At 43.5% G+C, this 21,471-nt stretch overlaps 1 protein-coding gene across 1 annotated transcript in view; it reads right to left on the bottom strand.

Moving 5' to 3' along the window:
- Positions 1-21,471, bottom strand: part of RP1 (RP1 axonemal microtubule associated) — a 261,683-nt gene that overhangs the window by 59,898 nt on the left and 180,314 nt on the right. The window contains 5 exon segments of the mRNA XM_045049704.1: positions 6,164-6,293; positions 7,935-7,945; positions 10,431-10,520; positions 10,522-10,594; positions 11,288-11,417. Coding sequence (XP_044905639.1) covers positions 6,164-6,293; positions 7,935-7,945; positions 10,431-10,520; positions 10,522-10,594; positions 11,288-11,417 — 434 coding nt within the window.

The raw sequence follows: 21,471 nt of genomic DNA, 5'->3' as shown, positions 1-21,471 counted from the left end.
GATCATGACGGAATGGTAGACAGGGGATCATCAACCTTGCTTCCGTTTAAGAGCCTCTTGCATCTAATGCAGCCCTGCCAATGCCTGAGCCACAGAGATGAAACCGCAGAGACTGCGCCCCTCTCTGCCAGACGGTGAAGACACAAAAGTCCCAGTTGTGGTTCATCAACCAGTAACGTGAGAGTTTTTCAAGACCGAGATATCCTGAGACAAATAAACGGTTTATTGACAAAAATATCTATACCAGTGGAATATTACACTTCTGGGCTCACTTTAAGAATCACTCTTGGGGCGCCTGGGTGGCTCAGTCGGTGAAGTGGCCGACTTCGGCTCAGGTCACCATCTCTCGGTCCGTGAGTTCGAGCCCTGCGTCTGGTTCTGTGCTGACCGCTCAGAGCCTGGAGCCTGCTTCGGATTCTGTGTCTCCCTCTCTCTCTGCCCCTCCCCCGTTCATGCTCTGTCTCTCTCTGTCTCAAAAATAAATAAACGTTTAAAAAAAAAAAAAGAACCACTCTTTGGTATTGTATTAATACTTCAAAATATGTATTAAGTGATAATTTTGTTTATACATGTCTTATACATATGTAGACCTTTTAGATTCCATGTTCTAATGCCCAATTCTTCATTTAAGGTGATTTGCCTTAGGGCTTATAGTGTCTTCATTAATGCATGCCCTTCGGTTCAGTTCAGTAGGTATGTAACTTTAAGCTATTGTATTTCAGGATATACGGTAGGGATTGAATAGAAACATAAGACATAAGTCTGACCTGAAGAAAGTCTTGTGAGAGCTAGAAATCACATAGACATAAATACACAAATACAACTACGGAAAGTGAGTGCTGAGTTAACACTACGTCCTTTGGTAAAAATAGGGAAGGAAGGGACAGTTGGCCCAACCTGAAGCTTTAGGAGAGACCCCCTGGTACAGGGGACACAACCGTGTTGATTCACCAGTAAACAGAGTGAGAGCCCACAAGGCTCCAGGCACCAGGAGAGGACCAGAAGTTGGGCGAACTCAGGTGGCACAGCACCAGCTGAGAGGAAGACCCAGGGCCGACCAGGAGCGGAGAAGCACGGAGTCTCCCCCAGGGTGCGCGAGGCTGGCGTGAGCTGCAAAGGGTGCTGTCTCGAGGGTGTGACAAAAGCCTCCTTACCCACTCGGCTCAAATGCCTGCCTCGCATGCCTGCAGGGCTCACGATTCTTTTAATGGAGCAACAGACCCTGTTTTCGACAATCAGACGATGTTCAGGATTCCGAAATGGTGGGTGTGGGCCTTGAGTGGAGGCAGCATTCCATTTACAGAAAGTACCCAGGATTTGCTGATAGTCTAGTCTACCCAGAGAGGAGAGCTTTTGCAGTCTTCTTTTCTTCCACTTTTACATAAGGGAAATGATCTCAACCTTCCTAAAAAAAAAAAAAAAAAGAAAAGAAAAGAAAAGAAAAGAAAAAAGAAAAAAAACCTGACTGGAAATGAGGCTGGAACCCTTTAAAAGTGTTAGCTGCGATACCAACTCTGAGGAACACTGTGCAGCATCCTGTCCTTATTCCTTAGGATAATACGTCTCAGGGTCACTCCACCTATCTGACCACAATTTGCTTCTGAGAGGACAAAGCAGGTCACACTGTTCTGCCTTGGCAAGTCAAGTTAGAGAGTTTTTCAAAATATCATTTATTTGTATTTAACATTTCAATTTTTCCTCCATAAATCACCTTCTATTTAGAACTGCCCTTAGGTGGGTCTCTATTTCACCTAACCTGCTCCCACAAGCTAATGCCAATTTCATTTCCGAAGCCAGTGAGGAGTAATGAAGGCAGCGCTGAGAGGTTCTTGGCCCTCATTGTCCTCAGGCTGAAGAACTCTGCCATTAACCATTTGTGAATCTAGACCCACCTAGGTCAAGTGGGTTGTCCAATATATTGGTAAATAACATTGTTTCTATTAAAAGGTAGATACCAACTTCTTTTCGGTGATGTCAATATTAAAAGTCTATACACATGCATGCACACACATGTATAAGTCTGGTAACATACAGGAAAATCTGGAAACCTCTAATTTAATGCTAATAAATCTTGTGGTGGATAGTACATCGTGAGAGCCACTCAAATAGTGTACTTGATTCAACAGGGTCCCCAAATACGCACGTCCACACAGAAGCTCAGAACGGACCTTATGTGAGGATAGGCTCTTTGAAGATGCAATAAATTAAGGCGAGGTCATACTGGAGCAGGGTGAGCCCTCGTCGAATGGCTAAGTCCCCATAAGAAGAGAAGGGACACAGAGACACACACATAAAGAAAACGAACGGCCACGTGACCGCAGAGGCAGAGATTAGAGGGACGCAGCTCTCCACCAAGGCTACCAACCGGTCACCGGGAGCTACAAGACGCACGGAAAGTTCATTCCCCAGAGACCGCAGGGGGAGCACGACCCCGCTGATACCTGCATTTCAGACTTCTGGCGTCCAGAACAAGAAGAGAACAAATTCCTCTTGTTTTAAGCCACCAAGCTTGTGGGGATTTATTGCGGCGGTCATAGGAAACTAATACAAATAGTAAATTAGAGTATTTACTTCAGTTCATGGTCAGATGATTTAGACACAAATTTTGCTCACCCCAAACTCAAACCGCCAACCCTTGTGCGGAAAGGGCAGAAATTCAGCGGTGTGTACTCTTATCTATGCGAAATGTACAAAAAGCAGAAAAATAAAATCCTCAGGTATAGAAATAAAACAAAACCATAAGGATGTGGGTGTCGAGTTGAAGAGGAGAAAAGAAAAAAGAAAAGGAAACGCAAATGCTTGCAGGAAGCGTCTGTGATGCACAAAAGCGTCCTCTTCCTGTAGCTGTGCTTTCTAGTTCACGTTTTCCCGCTCAACTTATAAAAGGAACGAACGCTCGGTGGTCTTTCTCTCGGCCCTAATTCAGCTGTGCTGCACATTCTGGTCCCATGAGGGAGCATCAGAAGCGTACCGAGATTTTCTTTCCGTTTCCCCTGTGATGTATACACTTGAGCGTCTCTGCTGCCTGTACCCCAGAACTCATTAGCCGTCATGAATGCACCCGGCACCCCACGGCGGCCGGCTCCCCATCAGGCCTGAGAGGAGGCCGGGCAGTCCCGAAAGAGAAGAGGTCCGTCCAGCTCCTGCGTGCAGCGTGGGTCTCCCGTCCTATTAGAGCGGCCTTCCAGACTCACACCTGCCTTGCTGACAATAAGCTGTCCTTGACCTTTCACATGCAGAGAGAGGCTCTGAAGGCACAGAAGCAACCGCCCGGCAGCTGCTGCGAGGTCCTCTTCTGTTGCAGAAAGGAGCCTGCTGGGCCTGGGTTCTATTCTTGGTGCCGCTACTGTTCTGCGTCTTTGAGAATTAAGAAAACAGGATCTGCCTCATCTTTTCACACCGACAGACAGGAGGGAGTGATTTTTGCAACTCACTTTCCTCATCAGGGTGTTGTGTGAAAGGGCATCGGCTACCATTTTCTCAGGACCTATTACTGTGAGCGGGACACCAAGTATCATCAGTCGGTTGTGTCGGAACGGTGCGTATCTGTTGTGTCACTTTTGGTCAGTTCGCGTATTTCGTAATTAAACTCTCTTCAGCCTCAATCCGGTGAAACTACATTTAGCCATCACTCGCGTTTCTTCGTTCCAGACAAGGATGTATTAGCTTAGTGCAGACATGACCTAAGGTGGTGCAGGGAGTGATGGTGGAGGCAGTGGGGGTGACGGTGGCCAGGGGCAGGCAACACTGATGACAGGGTACGTACCTGTAGGCCTGAACGGTGTGATGAACACATCTAAATAACCCCGAGAAGAGTTCACATTTAAAAAAGAATCAGGGGCACCCGGGTGGCTCAGTCGGTTAGGTGTCCAACTGTGGCTCAGGTCACGATCTCACGTCTGCGGGTTCGAGCCCCGCATCGGGCTCTGTGCAGACGGCTCGGAGCCTGGAGCCCGGTGCGGATTCTGTGTCTCCCTCTCTGTCTGCCTCCAAAAAATAAATATTTAAGAATTTTCAATAAAAATAAAAATAAATCAACTGTATTAATGTCCCAAAGTATACCAGAACCCAAGAAGAATATCGTAGATGAATCACTCACTCCCTAGCCTTTGTGATGCGAGGAATAAAATACAGCTTCCCTTCTGCCCCTGTGATGCCTGTATGCTGCAGGTGGGAGAGGTTTGGAGGTGACACTCAGTCCCTTCCAGCGTATTTGTCACTCAGCAAATGGCAGTTCTGTGTATATGCTATGTTCTGAAAAAGCACTGGGAGAAGAAGTGTTTCTGGTGGGGCCAGTTAGGTCATGCTGGCAGGAGAATTTGAATAGGAACTTAAAGGAAGAATGGGCCTTCCTGAGTGAAAGCCAGCAAACTCCAAGGGACAGAAGCCAAATGGAACAGAACTTGTTCCAGCAACGAGAGATGGTCTAATATCACCGAGATCTGGCAAGAGGACAGTTATGAAAACAAACGGGGGAGGGTGGGAATGGAGTCAAAGCCTTCAATGGAAAGGTCATGAGGCTGTTTTGGTTTGTTTGTTGGTAGGTAATAGAGATTATTGACGATTTTTGAACAGGGGAATGATGTCATTGAAACACTGTCTTAGGAACAACATCATCCTTGCATTTTTTCTGTTTCTTGAAAACTTTCAGGACAAAACTGTTGCAAGAAGTACTTAAGAAAATTCTAAAACAGAGCAGGAGAAAAATGAAAGAGGAAAAGATAAGCTAAAGTCAGAATGATGCTTGTGTCAGAGCTGGATTAGCTAGAAAGTGCCTCAGCAGAGTCAGAGTCCTAAGAGAGCGGCCAGCGGGGAGGACCAGAAGAGAAGGAATCAAGACAGTCCAGAACCTACCGAGACAGTCTAGTCAAGGGCACAACCAGAATAAAGGAAGCGATAACAGAAAAGGAGGGGTGTGTTAAACAGGCCCTGTGAAAAGGAACTGACTGAATTCAACGACTACAAAGGCCCAAGAGAGGGACAGCCCGCTGTGGTTCCCACTGCTCCTGCTCAGTTAGTCGCCTCCAGTCATCTCTGGCTTGCGGTTTTTAGTGGCACGCATTTAAGATTTTTTAGTTGAATTGACTCACTGTCTTCTGCTCTGTTTTTGGCTTCGCAATTCAAGTTGCAGTTGTTTTGACGTCTCCGAATCTATATGCCTGAACCTGAAAGCCATTCTTTGTCTATATTTTTTTTTTGCCTTGTTTCCTGTTGATTATCTACGATCTGTTGAAAGAAGGCCGTAGGGCCCCAACATTGAGGATTCAAAATTGCAAAAGAGAACCCCGGTTTCTCCCTCCATGTCCACAATAGATTGGAGTTTTGTGTAGAACCCTATCGTAATTCAATCCCGTTCCTGGATCTGGGGCCCACCCTCTTCCCTGTGGTGAGAACCAAGCATCAATACCCAGCTGGGAGCTTCTGGAGAGAGAGGACTCAAGGGTCTAGAGAGCAAGGCTTGAACCTGGAGGCAGTAGGACCGGGTCAGAAATGGCTATCAATGGACGGGGAGTGGGCGGGGATGAGACCGATGGTGCTTAAGGATACAAACTTGCAGGGAGCAGTAAGCAAGCCACAGAGACCTAATGCACAGTGTGATGAATACAGACAATATTGTACGGTAATGCTGTAACGTAATCAACATTGTTCCAAAGGCAATCACAGTACAATATACAAAAGTATCAAAATATCACATTGTATACGTTGAATTTACACAATGTTACATGTCATGGGGCTCAAGGGAAAGCCTAAGTTATCTAGACTTTAATCTCTGTCTTTCACAGGTTCAATTCCGAGAGTTCTTGCCACAATTCTTGCTAAGTTCCCTTATGAAATTGGTATAACACTACAATTTTAAGTAATGGAAGTAAAGTAAAGCCAACATTTAAACAAACATTCCCACGATGGAGGTAAAAATTTCCAGGATTAAACTTTTGATCCTCGTGTGATATACAGAGCACACCGAAATAGTAAGAAACGACGATAAGATTTCTTTGCGATGCTTAGCGATAGGTCATTCAAACAATCAACGAGTAAAGATGATGTGGAATACTGGGTAAGTGACACAAACCCCCGCACCTGAACGCACACCGGCTCACGCACACACAGCATTACCCACATCATCGCAGCACACTCTTTGAGGTACCAGAGGGACAAGCACTACCTTTCACAGGTGAAGACGGGCTCGGGTGCGGCACCAGGCTCTCTGGCCATGACCTTGTCACAACACCAGTACTGGGATTTGTCACTGGCCTCACAGCGCAGCAGCACCTTCTGAAGTTTGCCCAGAGACACTGCTTTCCACTTGCCACGTATCGATCTGGTGCAGGAGGCAGAGAAAAGCCCCACGGAAATAACGTGAGTCCCCACACGGCAAACGCGGGCAGTAAGAGGCCGAGGACGGCCGGCAGCAGCCCGGTACTTTAGAAGAGATAATGTTACCACAGTTAGCATCAAAAGGGGAAAGAAGGAAAGAAGAAGCAAGTTACTTTTATCTACCAAATAAAATTCTGTGGGTTTTTCTCTTCTGCAGTTTTATTTTACCCATTTGTGGTAGTTTCTCATGTAAGACATAAACCCTTCTACAAAGGCTTCTGGTTTGTGGCTTTTCTCTTCCTCGGATTCCTGCTCCTGTGACAGAGTGTAGTAGGTGGTCAGATTGAAAACCATGAGCCCTAATATGCAAAACCAGTTTGGTTTCCATGAATGTTGATAGATTTGGAGACATGTAGAAACAAATTTTCCCTTTCCTTCCTTCCTTCCTTCTTTCCTTCCTTCCTTCCTTCCTTCCTTCCTTCCTTCCTTCCTTCCTCCCTCCCTCCCTCCCTCTCTTCCTTCCCTCCTCCCTCCCTCCCTTCCTCTCTCTTCCTTCCTTCCTTTCTCCCTCCTTTTCTTCCCTCGTTCCTTCCTCCCTTCCTCTCTTCCTTCCTTCATTCCCTCCTTCCTTCTTCCCTTCCTCTTTCTCTTCCTTCCTTCCTCCCTCCCCCCTCCCTTCCTTTCTCCCTCCCTCCCTCCTTTCCTTCCTTCCTTCCTTCCTTCCTTCCTTCCTTCCTTCCCTCCTTCCTCCCCTCCTCTTTCTTCCTCCCTCCCTCCCTTCCTTCCTCCCTCCCTTCCTCTCTGTTCCTTCCTTCCTCCCTCTCTCTTCCTTCCTTCCTTTCTCCCTCCCTCTCTCTTTTCCTTCCCTCCTTCCTTCCTCCCTTCCTCTCTCTTCCTTCCTTCCTCCGTCCCTCCCTTCCTTCTCTCCTTCCTTCCTTTCTCCCTCCCTCCTTTCCTTCCTTCCTTCCCCCTTCCTTCCTCCCTCTCTCTTCCTTCCCTCCTCCGTCCCTCCCCTCCTTCTCTCCTTCCTTCCTTTCTCCCTCCCTCCTTTCCTTCCTTCCTTCCCCCTTCCTTCCTCCCTTCCTCTCTCATTCTTCCTTCCCTCCTTCCTTCCTCCCTCCCTTCCTTCCCTCCCTCCTTTCCGTCCTTCCCTCCTTCCTTCCTCCCTTCCTCTCTCTCTTCCTTCCTTCCTTCCCTCCTTCCTTCCCTCCCTCCTTCCTTTTTCCCATGCTTCAACACCTCCTCTCCTGTACTTTCCTCTGTAAATAACATATAGAGCACATTCTTGGGTTTGTTGTGGAAGGGCATCCTGGAATCTTCATTCCTAAACAGAGTCACTTTGTCGTGTCAAACACTCACTGACGTTTCTAGAGAGCGGTAGGACCTAAAGGACGTGCTATTCTGGTTGGAATCAAAAGAACTCCTTCACACATTACTTCTTCATAGATTCTTGTTGAGAAAAACCACCTAAAATTACCTGAGGAAAGGGTCATGAATTTAATCAAGTCTGCAATGATCCCAGAAATGACAGCTGAGTACTAGCCACTGTTACCCTACTTTGTGGTAAAAATACAAATCCAGTACTGCTTTGTATTTCCTATAGGGGTTACGTGTCTTACCAGCTGCCACACTGCTACCAGTTTGAATTTCAATGTTATATTTGAAGACCTACTGCCTGGCTGTTAACTCTAGATGCCATATTTGTTATTAATGGAAATCTTTAGGCCAAACTCACAACATTACTAGTCCAGGGGTGTTTCTGTAAACCAGACTACGATTGTGCGTGTTCTCAGGTACGCCTGGACAGCCTTCTTGTGCCTAATCCCCAGTGAGCCTTTACGAGGGACATTTCACAATACACATCACCGGTTGCAGGAGATGTGCTTGAAGCCCCCCCCCCCACTGTCTTCTAGGTCCCTTTCTGGTCCCCTGCTGCTTTGGTAGATAACTCAGGAATGCTGATGGCTTTCTTCCTCAACCCCCTGTCTCACTGCCTCTTTGCCTGAGGGCTTCCCCCTTGTGGGACAGGCTTGAGGGGTGTCCTGCAGAGTTTCTCAAGGTCCCTAGCAAGAAGGAATTCTAGGTCATTAATGTCCCTATCTTGACTTTTCTCTCTTTCCAGCCCCATTTTGTCTACTCCTTCATTCCAAAGGTACTCACTGTGACTGTCCCCCAAATAAATCCCCTGTACCCCAGTCTTTGTGTTATGGTCTGCTTTGGAGCAAATCCAAACTATAATACATCAAGGTCCAGAAAGATTGCCTGACTCGGCTTTCTGGTTACTTCTTGTCTCTTAAACTAACTTTGGTTCTGAAGGTAGAATTAAATTAGGTCTGTTACATATGTTGCTGTCTCTTGGCTATCCACTGGACCCTCTGCAGAGAAGATGACAATACCAGCACCATCAGTGGCTAAAGATGTGAGCTGTGGCTCATGTAAAACCACTCTGGTAATAAACCAGAAGACTGTTGTCACAGCTTCTGAACTGCAAAACTCTTGACATCATTTGGCATTCCCCATTCCACTCCATTCATTGAGGAAAACAACAGAAAAATATGAAATCTAAAATGAGCCAGGGAAGAAAAATACTTTTGTATCTCTGATGCTGAACTTCAAAACATACCACTAAACCCACATTTTTCCCCTGAAGTACACGCTGATGGCAATTGTACCTCCTGTCTGATTTTAATTTCATCCATAATGCGCCCTTCCCATTCTCTCGTAAATGCTACATACAGTGATGGACTGAAGATCCATCGTGAAGACGGCTTGTGAAATCAGCGCACGCAGCCCGACGTGACGCAGCACACAGAGAGACCGACTAGCTGGCACCCAGGAGAGATGGGCTTCACCATCACCAAGTGATGTTGATCACAAAAAGGGAGGGTGGAACAGTCTAGGACTGATGGGAAGCTAGGAGGATCCTGTAGGGGGTAACTTCACTGATCACTCGGTGTAACGATAACCTCATGCTATCTAAAACTTTGTTTCTGCTTTTCTCCTCAAAATTAATTCACTTGTGATGGCAAAAATCGGCACAATTTTGTTCATTCCCTTATCCAAAGCAGATCCAGCCTTCGTCTGCATCCTGACGAAAGTGTCTCCGTAATCTGCAGTGGCAACAGAAGGCTTAGGTGATCTTTAAGATCTCTGATGTTTCAAAATAATTCATGAACTTCAACTACAAAAAAGTATGAGAAATAGCACTCTCAAACTGGTCTGGGAGTCTTTTTTTTTTTTAAATACATCCTAGGGTGACATATTCCCTATTTTTAGTTTCAGACCCCAAGTGGTACTTTCTTTCTATATACAACAAAATAACATTAAAAATTAACTGGGTTGATTACATATCTTATTGCCCCCTCCTCAAACATCTAATATACAAAAAGACTCATGCTTATATATATATAGGACAAAAGGAAATAGTGAAGGGCTTAAAGTGTGAAAATAATACACTTGGTTCCATTCAAGATGTTTTGAAGAAAGGCTATTGTGTTATTATGTGAAATGTACTATAATGCCCCTTCTATGACCCGATCTTTTAGATTAAGGCTTTGTACTTTCGGTCCCAACAGGGCATGTTCATATATATTTTTCCCTGGTATTGTCTCATTTTTTTCCCTTATGCTATCACTAATTTTTTTTTTTTAAGAAAGAGTACGTGCACGTGCGCGCACGCGCGCGCGCGCGCACACACACACACACACACACACACACACACACACACGAGGGGGGGAGGAGTAAAGGGAGAGGGAGAGAATCTTAAGCAGGCTCCACACTCAGCGTGGAGCCCAACACAGGATTCAATCTCATGACCTTGGGGTCATGACCTGAGCCAAAATCAATAATCAGACACTCAACTGACTGAGGCACCCAGGTGCCCAAACTATTACTAATTTTTAATGTCATTTTCTTTGTTCTATTATTCATGGCTAGTAGAGTGTGTCCGGTTTTTCTTTCAAGATCTTCTAAAACAAAGCACATTGGGAAGTTGGTCAGGAAATCTTATGTCAACGATGTCCTACAATGAAAACCTGAAGGGTGTGAAGCACCTTTCAATTCTCAATTATAAATGTCCACCTTCAGGGAGCTTGCTAAAGTCATGGGAAAGTTACTTGTGTGGACTCACCTGTTCTCTTTGAAATTTTACTGGCATGTTAGATTTGTCCAGAAGTCTAAGCCCAGAGTCTCCCCTCTCCTCAAAGACACAGGAAAACTTCAGACTGTGTTTCTGCTTGCTTCAATTGCCCAGTATGGACATCATCGTGGTATCTCACTACTGGTAAAGCAAAGGGAAGAGACACAAAAAGCAATCCATTACCTGTAAACTCGTACAAACAGAACCCAGATCCATGGGCCAGACCACAGTAAAAAACAGTATACGAGAATTCTTCTAATCTGGATTTTCTGCATCTATTGAGAGATTTAAAAACTTTTTTCAATTACTAACTTAAATTATGAATGGGCATTTTTATACCATGAACAAATGTCCAGAAGAGAAAAAGAGAGGAATAAAAGATTTTTTTTAAGACTGTTCTACATATGACATAGGAGGACATTTCAGGAGGACTTATACATATGACATAGGAGGACTTAGTATTTTAGTGGCAAGGGTGACAATGTTATTGTACATGATGCTTGAAGTTTAAAGTGATAAAAGTTTAAATGAGGAAATATATCAAAAATGACGTGATGGCCCCAGAGGAGGCCCAGACCTGAAATTATATCTTTCTTAGAGCTTCAGTCCCTGTGACTATAGTTGGACCATAAGAACCTCTTTGAGATTCCATTTCATCCCAGATCCACCAGTGACCCATGCTATGATACAGAAAAACTCACTTCTCAATGGGTAAAACAACCCTCTGTTAGAACTAGAAACAATATTCTGTAACTAAATAGTTCAGAGAGAAACTCAAGCAACTCTAAAACAACTTGTGCATGCAATATATGCCAGTCAGAATCAGTAACGCACATGGAAAAATAGCTTGTCCTTCTCTCACTACAGGAAGCTCACAGACAATCCCATCGGCTTGCATTCGAGACAACCACGCATTTGCTGCAAAATCGAGAGTCTCCTTGCTCTTCACGTGTTGCATGGTCACCTGGATTTAGAAGAAACAACGACCAAATTGTGTGACTTCCAATTTCTCATAGAATTTCAAAGTGCACCCCGGGGATTGCTAAAATGTACTTCGCAGTCTCATGTTTGTTGTCGGCGGTAGTGGCTGTTGCTTATGATTTTCCAGCGACTATGCGAAGTGATTCATTTTAATTATCTCTTTTAACCATCACCAACTAGATTGGAGAAATACTTACAATTTTATAGGTAAGAAAATGGAGGCTCGGAGATTTGAAATGAGCTGTCTGATTCAAAGCTCTCAATTTCACTATAGCAGTTGCTAAAGAAGCAATCCAGAGGAGGGAAACTCCCAAAGAGATTTGGTGCTCGTTTGAGTCACCGAAGCAGGCACACAGCAGAATTTTGAAAATTTCTAATGTCTCTTAAACGTATTTCAATAGGTGTAGGTTACGAATAGCCCTCAGCTGCTGCAGCCAAAGCGTCTCACTTCCCCGAGTGCAGGGAGTCATCTCTGCCTCCTTGCCCAACGTACCCTCGGCAGGCTCCTCACTGGCTCCCGATTCTTTTGTGGCCATTTCACAAGACGGCTCCCTTCCCTTTGTTTTACCCTTCACATCTCAGCCAAGGACTGACTCCCAGGAGGAATGTCACGATCGCCTGCCTTTCCTCCGGTCACATGGATGAAGCGCCCCCCTCCGAGCTCACTGCTATAACCCACTGGCTGCCATTTTGGCTCCCCTCAAAACCTGTTTTTCAGCTGTTTTGAGAGAAAGCAGTCTAAAACAGAAATCTGACCACTGTGTATACTGCTCCCAACTTTTCCAATCATCCTGCCTATAGCATAAAATCCAAAATCCTCAGCATCAGGAGCAGTTCATAATCAGGCCTTGCTGACCTTGAGAGAGACTTCTCCCTCACATACAAAATCCAGTCATACTAATAGGTTATGGTTCCACAACTGGCCCCATTCCTTCTCACCCCAGAGTTTCCACACACACTTGTACCTCTACATAGAACAGCTTTCATCTGGCTGAATCACCTGCTGAATTCACCTGCTGAATCTGCCCATCCTTCTTTACATGGCTCAGACATAACATCTTCTAAGAAGCCTTCTGTGAGCCCCTGGCCTGGGTTAAGCGACCCTACTGTGATGCATGGCAACCTACCCATTCATAACTATGATTTAACACCTAATATTTGACTGACTTGATAGAAGGGACAACGTCCTACTCATCTTGGTTCTTCCACAAGCTCTCACAAGGCAGTCCTTAAGTTGTTTTTTCAATGAATGATTAAATAACGAAGCGAAGGGGCGCCTGGGTGGTGCAGTCGGTTAAGCGTCCGACTTCAGCCAGGTCACGATCTCGCGGTCTGTGAGTTCGAGCCCCGCGTCAGGCTCTGGGCTGATGGCTCAGAGCCTGGAGCCTGTTTCCGATTCTGTGTCTCCCTCTCTCTCTGCCCCTCCCCCGTTCATGCTCTGTCTCTCTCTGTCCCCCAAAAAATAAACGTTGAAAAAAAAATTTTTTTTAAATAAATACATAACGAAGCGAAAATAGGTATTTGTCAACAAAAGTAATTAAAACTAAATCAGTTTTATTTAATGCCTGATTGTGTCTTTACTGCTCCAGGCAAGAGGCCATTCAAAGAACACTGGATTTGGAGAAAGAAAAACTAGGACCAAAGTCTAGATCTACCATTTTCCAACTGTTTGATCATGAGCAATTCACATAACCACTTTGCGTATCAGTTTTTTCATCCATGTAATAGTTTACATGGTTGTTGTGAAGATTAGATGAGATTATATGTAAAAAATGTGCAAAACTTTTTATAAACTGCACAAAAAACACTTATTTACATTAGCCAAATTTATATATGAACCCACCAATAAATATAAAGGCAATTACTATAACACATACCACTAAATTTGGAAATGTCCCTCTCTCTGAACTATCTCATGCTTTATTTTTCTAGCAATTAGATGGAAAATTCAGGAATACTAAGAGATAAAGACCAGTCATAAAGAGTCACATGCTTTTTAACCCAAATCAGATACAATACTCAAAATTATTTTTGCCATCTGTCTGAAGTTTTCATTTTTATTTTTTTTAATTTTTTTAACGCTTATTTACTACTACTGAGAGTCAGAGAGACACAGAGCATGACCAGGGGAGAGGTAGAGAGAGGGGGGAAACACAGAATCTGAAGTAGACTCCAGGCTCTGAGCTGTCAGCACAGAGCCCGACACGGGGCTTGAACTTACAAACTGTGAGATCGTGACCTGAGCCGAAGTCGGTCGCCTAATCAACTGAGCTACCCAGGCGCCCCATGTCTGAAGTTCTTAAAGTTCAGTTGCCCCAGTGGTCCTGAAACTCAGAGGCTGGGTTGCTGACTTGGCAATTAGACAGACAGGAGTGGTAGATGAATAAAAGAAGAGAAACCCACATCCCACAGCTGAGGCTCCATATTATAAGCCATCTTGTTGCTAAAGTCCTAGCAAATGAGAAATGATGTTTAATCTTTTTATTTCCCTTCCTTGATCCCCTTATCATATTTTTTCTTTACTGGGGGCAAAAAGAGATGTTACTTCCTAAACTACACAAAGGAACATACTCCTCAAAACAGCAAGCAAACACAATTCCTAAACAACAAAAAAAGAGCTGACCAAGGGGCACAAGGGAGTTTCCAGACTAGATATGCTTGCATGCAGATAACCTCAAGAAGTGGCACACAGACCCTTGGCCTCCTCACAGTGACATTTCTCAGAGCAATGCTCATAGCACTGCACTGGCCGTGGCTGGGAGTTTAACAACAACAAAAACGCCTCTACGATCAAGGAGAGTATATAGACTATCTGTGAAGTATAGACCAAAATATTTAAATAACACCAGACTACATTAAAGCATCATATCAATAAACACTTTTCTTTCAATAAACACTCATTAAAAGAAATTAAGTTCTATGGGGATGCAGGCTAATGTGAAGATTAAAATGAGAATAATTTCAGATGGAACCTAGCGGATGCTTCAGATAAATGAGGGTCATAAGCAGGCAAAAGGGAGTCTTCTGGATTCTGCATTTGAAGCCTTCCCCACGAAGCAAAAGGTTTTTACAAGATCATTCTACCTCAAACTACAACAGGCTCTTCCTCTACACTAAACTCTCTGTGGAACCGGCAAGAAGCCTCTGGTTTCTGAGGCTCTGGGACCATCCCTCATCCTTAGAAGTATACCGACTGTTGAGAGAGTCTTAGTCATTTTACTTAATTGAGTGCAGTCGCACTAACTCCACTGAAAAGCCTCTGGGTGAGGGTTCTGAATGAGTTTCATTTACCTTCAGAGTTGTGATGCCACAAAAATAAGAAACAACAAATCTAAGTTAATTTGTTTTGTTGGTTTTTTTAAGTGTTTATTTTTTTGAGAGAGAGAGAGAGAGAGAGAATATGCGTGGGGAGGGGAGACACAGATTCAAGTAGGCTCCAGGCTCTGAGCTGTCGGCCCAGAGCTCCACGCGGGGCTTGAACCCATGAACCATAAGATCGTGACCTGAGCCAAAGTCCGATGCTGAACCGACTGAGCCGCCCAGGTGCTCCTGTTTTGTTTTTTTTATACAACACAGAGATACGGCAGTGGTTCTCAACCAGGTGAGATTCTGTCCTCCCAGGGGACATGTGGCAGCATTTGGAGACATTTTTGGTTGTCACAATTGAAAGGATGCAACTTCTACCTAGTGGGTAACAGTAGTTGAACATTCTACAATGCGCAGGACGGACCCCACAACAAATCATCCAGCTCTAAATGTCAAAGTGCTAAGGTCAAAAATCCTGAGATAGAAAGATACCTAGTTGATAATAGATAATTCAATAATTGAACAGAATGATATAGGTAAAGAAAGAGAGACACATACATCTATGGATCTTATTGTGTTCATGTCTGTTTTTGTCACAATTGTTTTTGATTATTAAAGTAATAAAGTAATACAATATTTTTTAAATTATTGAAGTATTGAAGTGAGTAACAAATGCCAATTATTAAAGTATAAAGGTCAAAATTCTTGGAAGATCACAAGGCATGAATTCAGTCACATTGCAGCTGATGGCAGGACACATGAAGGACATATGCCCTGTGGGACAAACCCAAGCTTGGATCACAGGACCTCCATTTATGTCCTGGCCCTGCTACTTACTAGGTGGCTACACAGCCCCGGGTAGAAGCCCTACACGACCTGTGGTCTTCCTCATTTGCAAAACTGGAGTACTTCTATCTTCCCGGGTTGAAGACTGAATGTTTTAGAGCCAGAGTGCTTTATGTAATAAAGTGAGATAAAATTACCTTGTAGAAAAGAGAAATAGAAAGTTATTTCCCACAGCAGAGTTTTCGCAAGTGTGGGTTACTATATCCAGGAATACTGAAACACACACTCATCCTGAACATCTGACTTGCCCAGGTGGCGGTAAGCGTCAGACCACTTCTTTTCAGATCCATGTGCTTAGCTATGTGATATTGGGAATGGTTTATTGTAGATTCAAAAACCTCAATATCCTCCATTGAGATAATAATATTATCTACACTGTTACGGTATAATCACTAAAAGTCTAAAAGTGATGATTGATACTCTTAGTGCTCAATAAATGCTTGGAGGTGGTTGTGGCACTAGGAGGAAGAGGACAAGGATTATTACAATTAATCACAGATACTAGATTTCAGAATTCTTAACCTTTATTTGGGGTTATTTGTGGCTCCTCCTCTCTAACGTCCTCCTAGAGATTGCACAAGGAAAACTTCAGCTCAGTTCTTTATTATCAAAAAGAGATTTCTTTTTTTTTTTAATGTTAACTTTTTTTTATTTTTAAGAGACAGAGAGAGACAGAATGCGAACAGAAGAGGGGCAGAGAGAGAGGGCAGAGAGAGAGGGAGACACAGAATCCAAAGCAGGCTCGAGGCTCGGAGCTGTCAGCACAGAGCCTGACGCGGGCCTTGAACTCAGAAACCGGGAGATCGTGATGTGAGCTGAAGTCGCATTTGACCAACTGAGCCACCCAGGCCCCCCCAGAAGAGATTTCTATTCTAAATCCTTGGCTCCTGCTCTACTTGGCAGAGCTGACTAGATTATCTGGGAAGACAGACAGAGGCCTCCTTAACTCCTCCTCCCCTAAGCCAATCTAAGGTAGCTTCTCCCGCTTCCTCTCTTCAGGGCCCTACCTTGAATTCTCTAGCCCATCGGTCAAGAGGTCTAAACAAAAGGCAAAATCCCTAACTTCAAGAGTGAAAATTCTGAAGCTCTCCTCTCACCGCCCCCCCCCCCCCATCCTACCCCTTCAGGAAAGCTCTCTAGTACCTCTAGTCTCCTGGATTCCTATCTGGATAATCCCTGCATGTTTTCTCTGAGGTGGTTCCCATTCAGATCCTCTGTAACACCAGGCAAATGCCCTCCTTCCTCTCCACGGGTTTACCTCTTCCACTAATGTCACACCTATTTAGCCCTTCAGAGATGGCCCAGTAGCCTTTTCCCCATCTGGCCTTCATGCCTATCTTTAATGCCAACCAGGACACCCAGTAGAGTAGGAGTCGGATCCAGGTGGGGCAGAGGTAGGGTCACCACTGTGACTGGGTTACACGGGATGACAAGGGCAGGGGGAGAAGCCACCCCCCCCCAAGCTCTACATCATTCTTTCTTGCCTATCAGGATTGAAATTAAATGCCATTCATAACCAACAAAAATTACCACCATCTATATTTACATTTCCCCTTTTTTTTTAATTTTTTTTTAAATGTTTTATTTATTTTTGAGACAGAGACAGACAGAGCATGAGCAGGGGAGGGGCAGAGAGAGAAGGAGACACAGAATCTGAAGCAGGCTCCAGGCTCCAGGCTGTCAGCACAGAGCCCGACGTGGGGCTTGAACCCACAAACCGCGAGATCATGACCTGAGCTGAAGTCGGATGCTCAACCGACTGAGCCACCCAGGCGCCCCATATATTTGACTTTGTTTTATGAAATACTCTTCACATATGTTGTGTAACCCCAAATGTAATCTTATCTTTTCTTGGAGGAGAAATGACATACAACCAATGTCAACCCCTTCTGAGAACTCCACTTGTGGCTAGTTGTCTGCTGGACCCTGGATATAAAATAAGGACGTATCAGGATGACAGAAGTTGCGAAAAATGCTTTTAGAAATCCTACTCTGAAGTGTCATAAACCTTTGTTCTATAAAACAAAACACAAAAGTGTGTAATACCTCTACTCTTACTATGTATCCAATGTAGACCATGCTTCTTGAAAAAATAATAAAAGCAAATAGTCACCGATATACTTTGGGGGCACTTAAAGTGTTCATAGTATTATACCAGATCTGGCCCTGGGGACAGGGCAGCATGTACCGTCGGTCATTAGTATTTCCTTTTTGGAGTTGGAAACACGAAAACATAGTAAGGTCTAAACGTGTTGTTGTCAGAGAAGAACTCTTAAGCGTTCTTGCCAACCAGCCTCCAACTGAAGCCTGACTCTGAGCCTCCTTATTTCTGGTATTGTTCCTTGTGATAACACCCTATTTGTTACACGGACGGTCCAAGGAGGATGGACTATGGTATTTACAACTGACCGGGGACTATCAAATACATGAATTATCTTTGGTTCAAATAAGCTGGCACAACTTTTAGGATGTTTCTATAAACTGCTGGAGCCTTTTGAGATTAAACATTTGACTGGAGATTTTGTGAGAACAGCTTCCTGCTGTTCACTGAACTAGAAAATCCTCAAAAACAACCATTTCTCTTACTGCATTTTAGAACTTGCTCTTTCTCTTCTGTGGCTCTTTTCTAGAACCCTGAAGTGAAGAACTAACTAAAAATGACAAAGAACTGGAAATATTTATAGGATGATTTCAACTTTAAGAAAATAAAGCAAGAAAGCAATTTCTTACCTGGTTTAGCTAATCTCAAAACTGCCTGGAGCTTGGTATCAAGTAGGTTATCGTATCATATCAAGGAGTAGTAGTATAAAAATAACAACAAATGCACCAAAACCTATGACCCACTTCAATTCAAAGGCGCAGAAGAACCAAGAAGTATCCAGAGAGTTGCTATTCTATTTGAGCCAATTTATCCAAGGCACATATATAGCACATGCTGCAGAAGTAGCCCAGACATGTGAAGAGAGAGCAGTGGGCCAAGAGTCAGGAGGAGGGCCTCTGGCCTTGACTGGGCGATTAACTCTATGAGAGCTGGCCAAGCCTCCGAAACCGTCCAGGCTTTGTTTCCTCATCTGCCCCTTACATCCGTCAAGGCTCAGCCGTATAAGATTACCTCCCACTCCTTAAACACCAAGCAAGCTTGTATGATTTCGCTTCAATTCACACTTACAATCTACAAAGGGTTTCACGTATATTATAAATATCTGTTACATAAACCCAAAGTGAGTTTTAGTCATTCATTCATTCCACAAATATTTATCCCACATCTACTAGAATGTAGGTACCATTCAAGTAGTTGGGGTTATAACATTGAATAACACAAAGTTCCTGTTCTCATGTTTTGCTCAGTTTCTGGTGAACGGAGAGTAAACAAATACATTTTAAAAATAAGATTAAGTAATGTGTTGTACAGAAAATGAACCAGGCTCATAGGATTGAGGGAAACTGGGGGCTTACCTTGGACTGTGCCAAAAGGCCACTCTGAGGCAGAAGAGCCGTGTGGCTTAAACATAATGTAATGAGCAAGGGTAGGGTGCTGGGAAAGGTGGCCAAAGAGGGAGGCAACAGTCAAATTAAATGGGGAACACAGGACCTGACTGATGTTTCTAAAAGCACTCTGGCTGCTCTTGGGAAACTGGGTATCAGGGGAAAAAGGGAAGAAGCTGGAAGGCTACTTTAGGAGATTTCTGCGGTGAAGAGGAAAGAAAATATGGCACCAATGGACTAAAGGGATGATAGTAAGATGCAGAAAAAGAGACAAATTCAAGATATGTTTTAGCGACAGAGCAAGAGGGGATTTTTTCAGGCACTGGATTCTGAAAGCTAAAGAAATAAAACAATCTGGGAAAACATATAGATTTCTGGTTTGGATAAGTAGGTAGATGCTGACATCATCTACTCACACAAGTAAGTTGAGGAAGAAGCAAGCTGGGTGGGGAATGAAAGGTTCTGACGGTCCTGTCTCATTTTTTCACTTGATATTCACAGCTTGTGAGGGAGGGTAACTATTTCTGAGCCCTATTTTACAACAGGGAAAACTTAGAGAAAAGACGAACAAAAGACTTTTTATAAATTAAACATCTATCAGGCCTTTGGACTCTACATCTAAGATTTCTTACATCAATTTTAAATAGTCAAAGCCAATTCCAGGGAAGAAAATACAGAAACCCCAAGATTCAAAAAATAATTATTAGTTTTACACAATAGTATTTCCTAAAATAAATTCTTATCTTTTTCTCCACATTCAAAATTAATTACTATGTGATTATCTTCAGTTATAGCCATCCTATTTTAGGGCTGAGCTATCTATCTGTTACCTGGAATCAATTCAGTGACCTGGATTAATACTTTACATCAGCATTCTGGAAGCTGACGGGCACAATTGGTTAAAGTGTATTAACATGGCTGATACAGCAAGCCAGACCTCCCTCCAGAAAGGTGACCAAAGTATGATCAAGGAAAAAGAATACGTTCATACTCTGATACAAAAATCCACCACTAAACTAACAGCCCCAAACTGCTAGAGCATCATGGAATGGGAGAGCCAATCCCTCTCAAACTCTACATGTTAGGTGAAAAAGCATGTTTTCACCCATTTTAACTTGGACACCAGGAATAATTTCAACAAACGCTTGCCGGAAGCACTGGCTTCCCTTAAACAATAGCATCCCTTAAGTGCTCTCATGGTTCATCACCAGAAACTATTGGCTATAAACAGTGCATCTTTATGGACGGGGGAAAACCCTCATGGCATACACCCTAATAAAGGCAGACTTTCAGATTTCTCAGTCCACTAAAGACAGCCTTTGATCATGACAGAACCAACTATTTTCTTGCTGAAAACAGTATTTCCTTTTGACTTTCAGACTGGGGCATCATCTACTATACTTCTGTCTCTACTAAAAAGATCCAAAGCCCCGACTTTTGCTTTTGCTCTGATACAGAGTTGCCAAATGTGAGTACTATAAAAAAAAAAGTCAGTATAGCAGAGAAAAAAATGCACTTATATTAAGCTTCAAAGCCAAACCTTATATTGGGATAAATGTGGGAAAAGAAAAAGGGTGAGTTCCCCAAAATATTTTTTCCATGGGAACATACACTCATTTCCATTTACAACAAATAAATTAACCAAGTGCTTAAGGCATGACAGTATCTTTGTCATATAAAATCTTCAGCATTTGTCTTAATTTCATAAATGAACAGAAACAATTTTAAGAATGGCCTCAACAGAAACTAAAGTTCATTTGCTGAGCTCTCCCTGCTGACTTACAGACGCAGATATTAGTTGTTTCACAAGAAAACATTAACATAAAAATTCACTTTTGGTTTCTTAGAAACCTAAAATTCCTGGATTCCTTTAAGAAATGTCAACTAAGTAGTTAAATATGTGCCCTAAAAATAGCTGACTGGAACAGACACACGGCGGTATTTACAATGTCTTAGTTAACACATCAGAATTCAACACTGAGGTTAGAACACCTCAGTCAGGCTACCCAACCTTTCTGCTCAGAACCTGAGACAGGGGAGAAATCAATTTAGCTCCTTCAATAAATCTTTTGGAAGACAAACGCAGGGAGCGAAGCATTTTCACTGAGATATAACAATTAAAATGAAAACTCTAAGAAGAACCAAACCACAATCTGGTTTATAGCTGGGTTAATCGTGCAACAAACCTTTTAAAGGCCCGCTACGACATCTTTGTCACACTGGCATGCTCACACTCCTCGCCCAGTCCCTTGCACACAGTGGGTGCTCTAACAGTACTTGATGAAGGACTTTGAATATGAGGACAATTGTGTGTGCCTTTATGCATCTCTGTGATTATCTGTTTTAACGCCAAAGTCCAAAAGAGAGACCTGTCGCTCTCTTCCTTCCACTCGGACACA

The sequence above is a fragment of the Felis catus genome, chromosome F2, assembly GCF_018350175.1.
Source record: "Felis catus isolate Fca126 chromosome F2, F.catus_Fca126_mat1.0, whole genome shotgun sequence".
NCBI lineage: Eukaryota > Metazoa > Chordata > Mammalia > Carnivora > Felidae > Felis > Felis catus.
The sequence above is the reverse complement of the archived record's forward strand: the minus strand, read 5'-3'. Positions and strand labels throughout refer to the sequence as shown.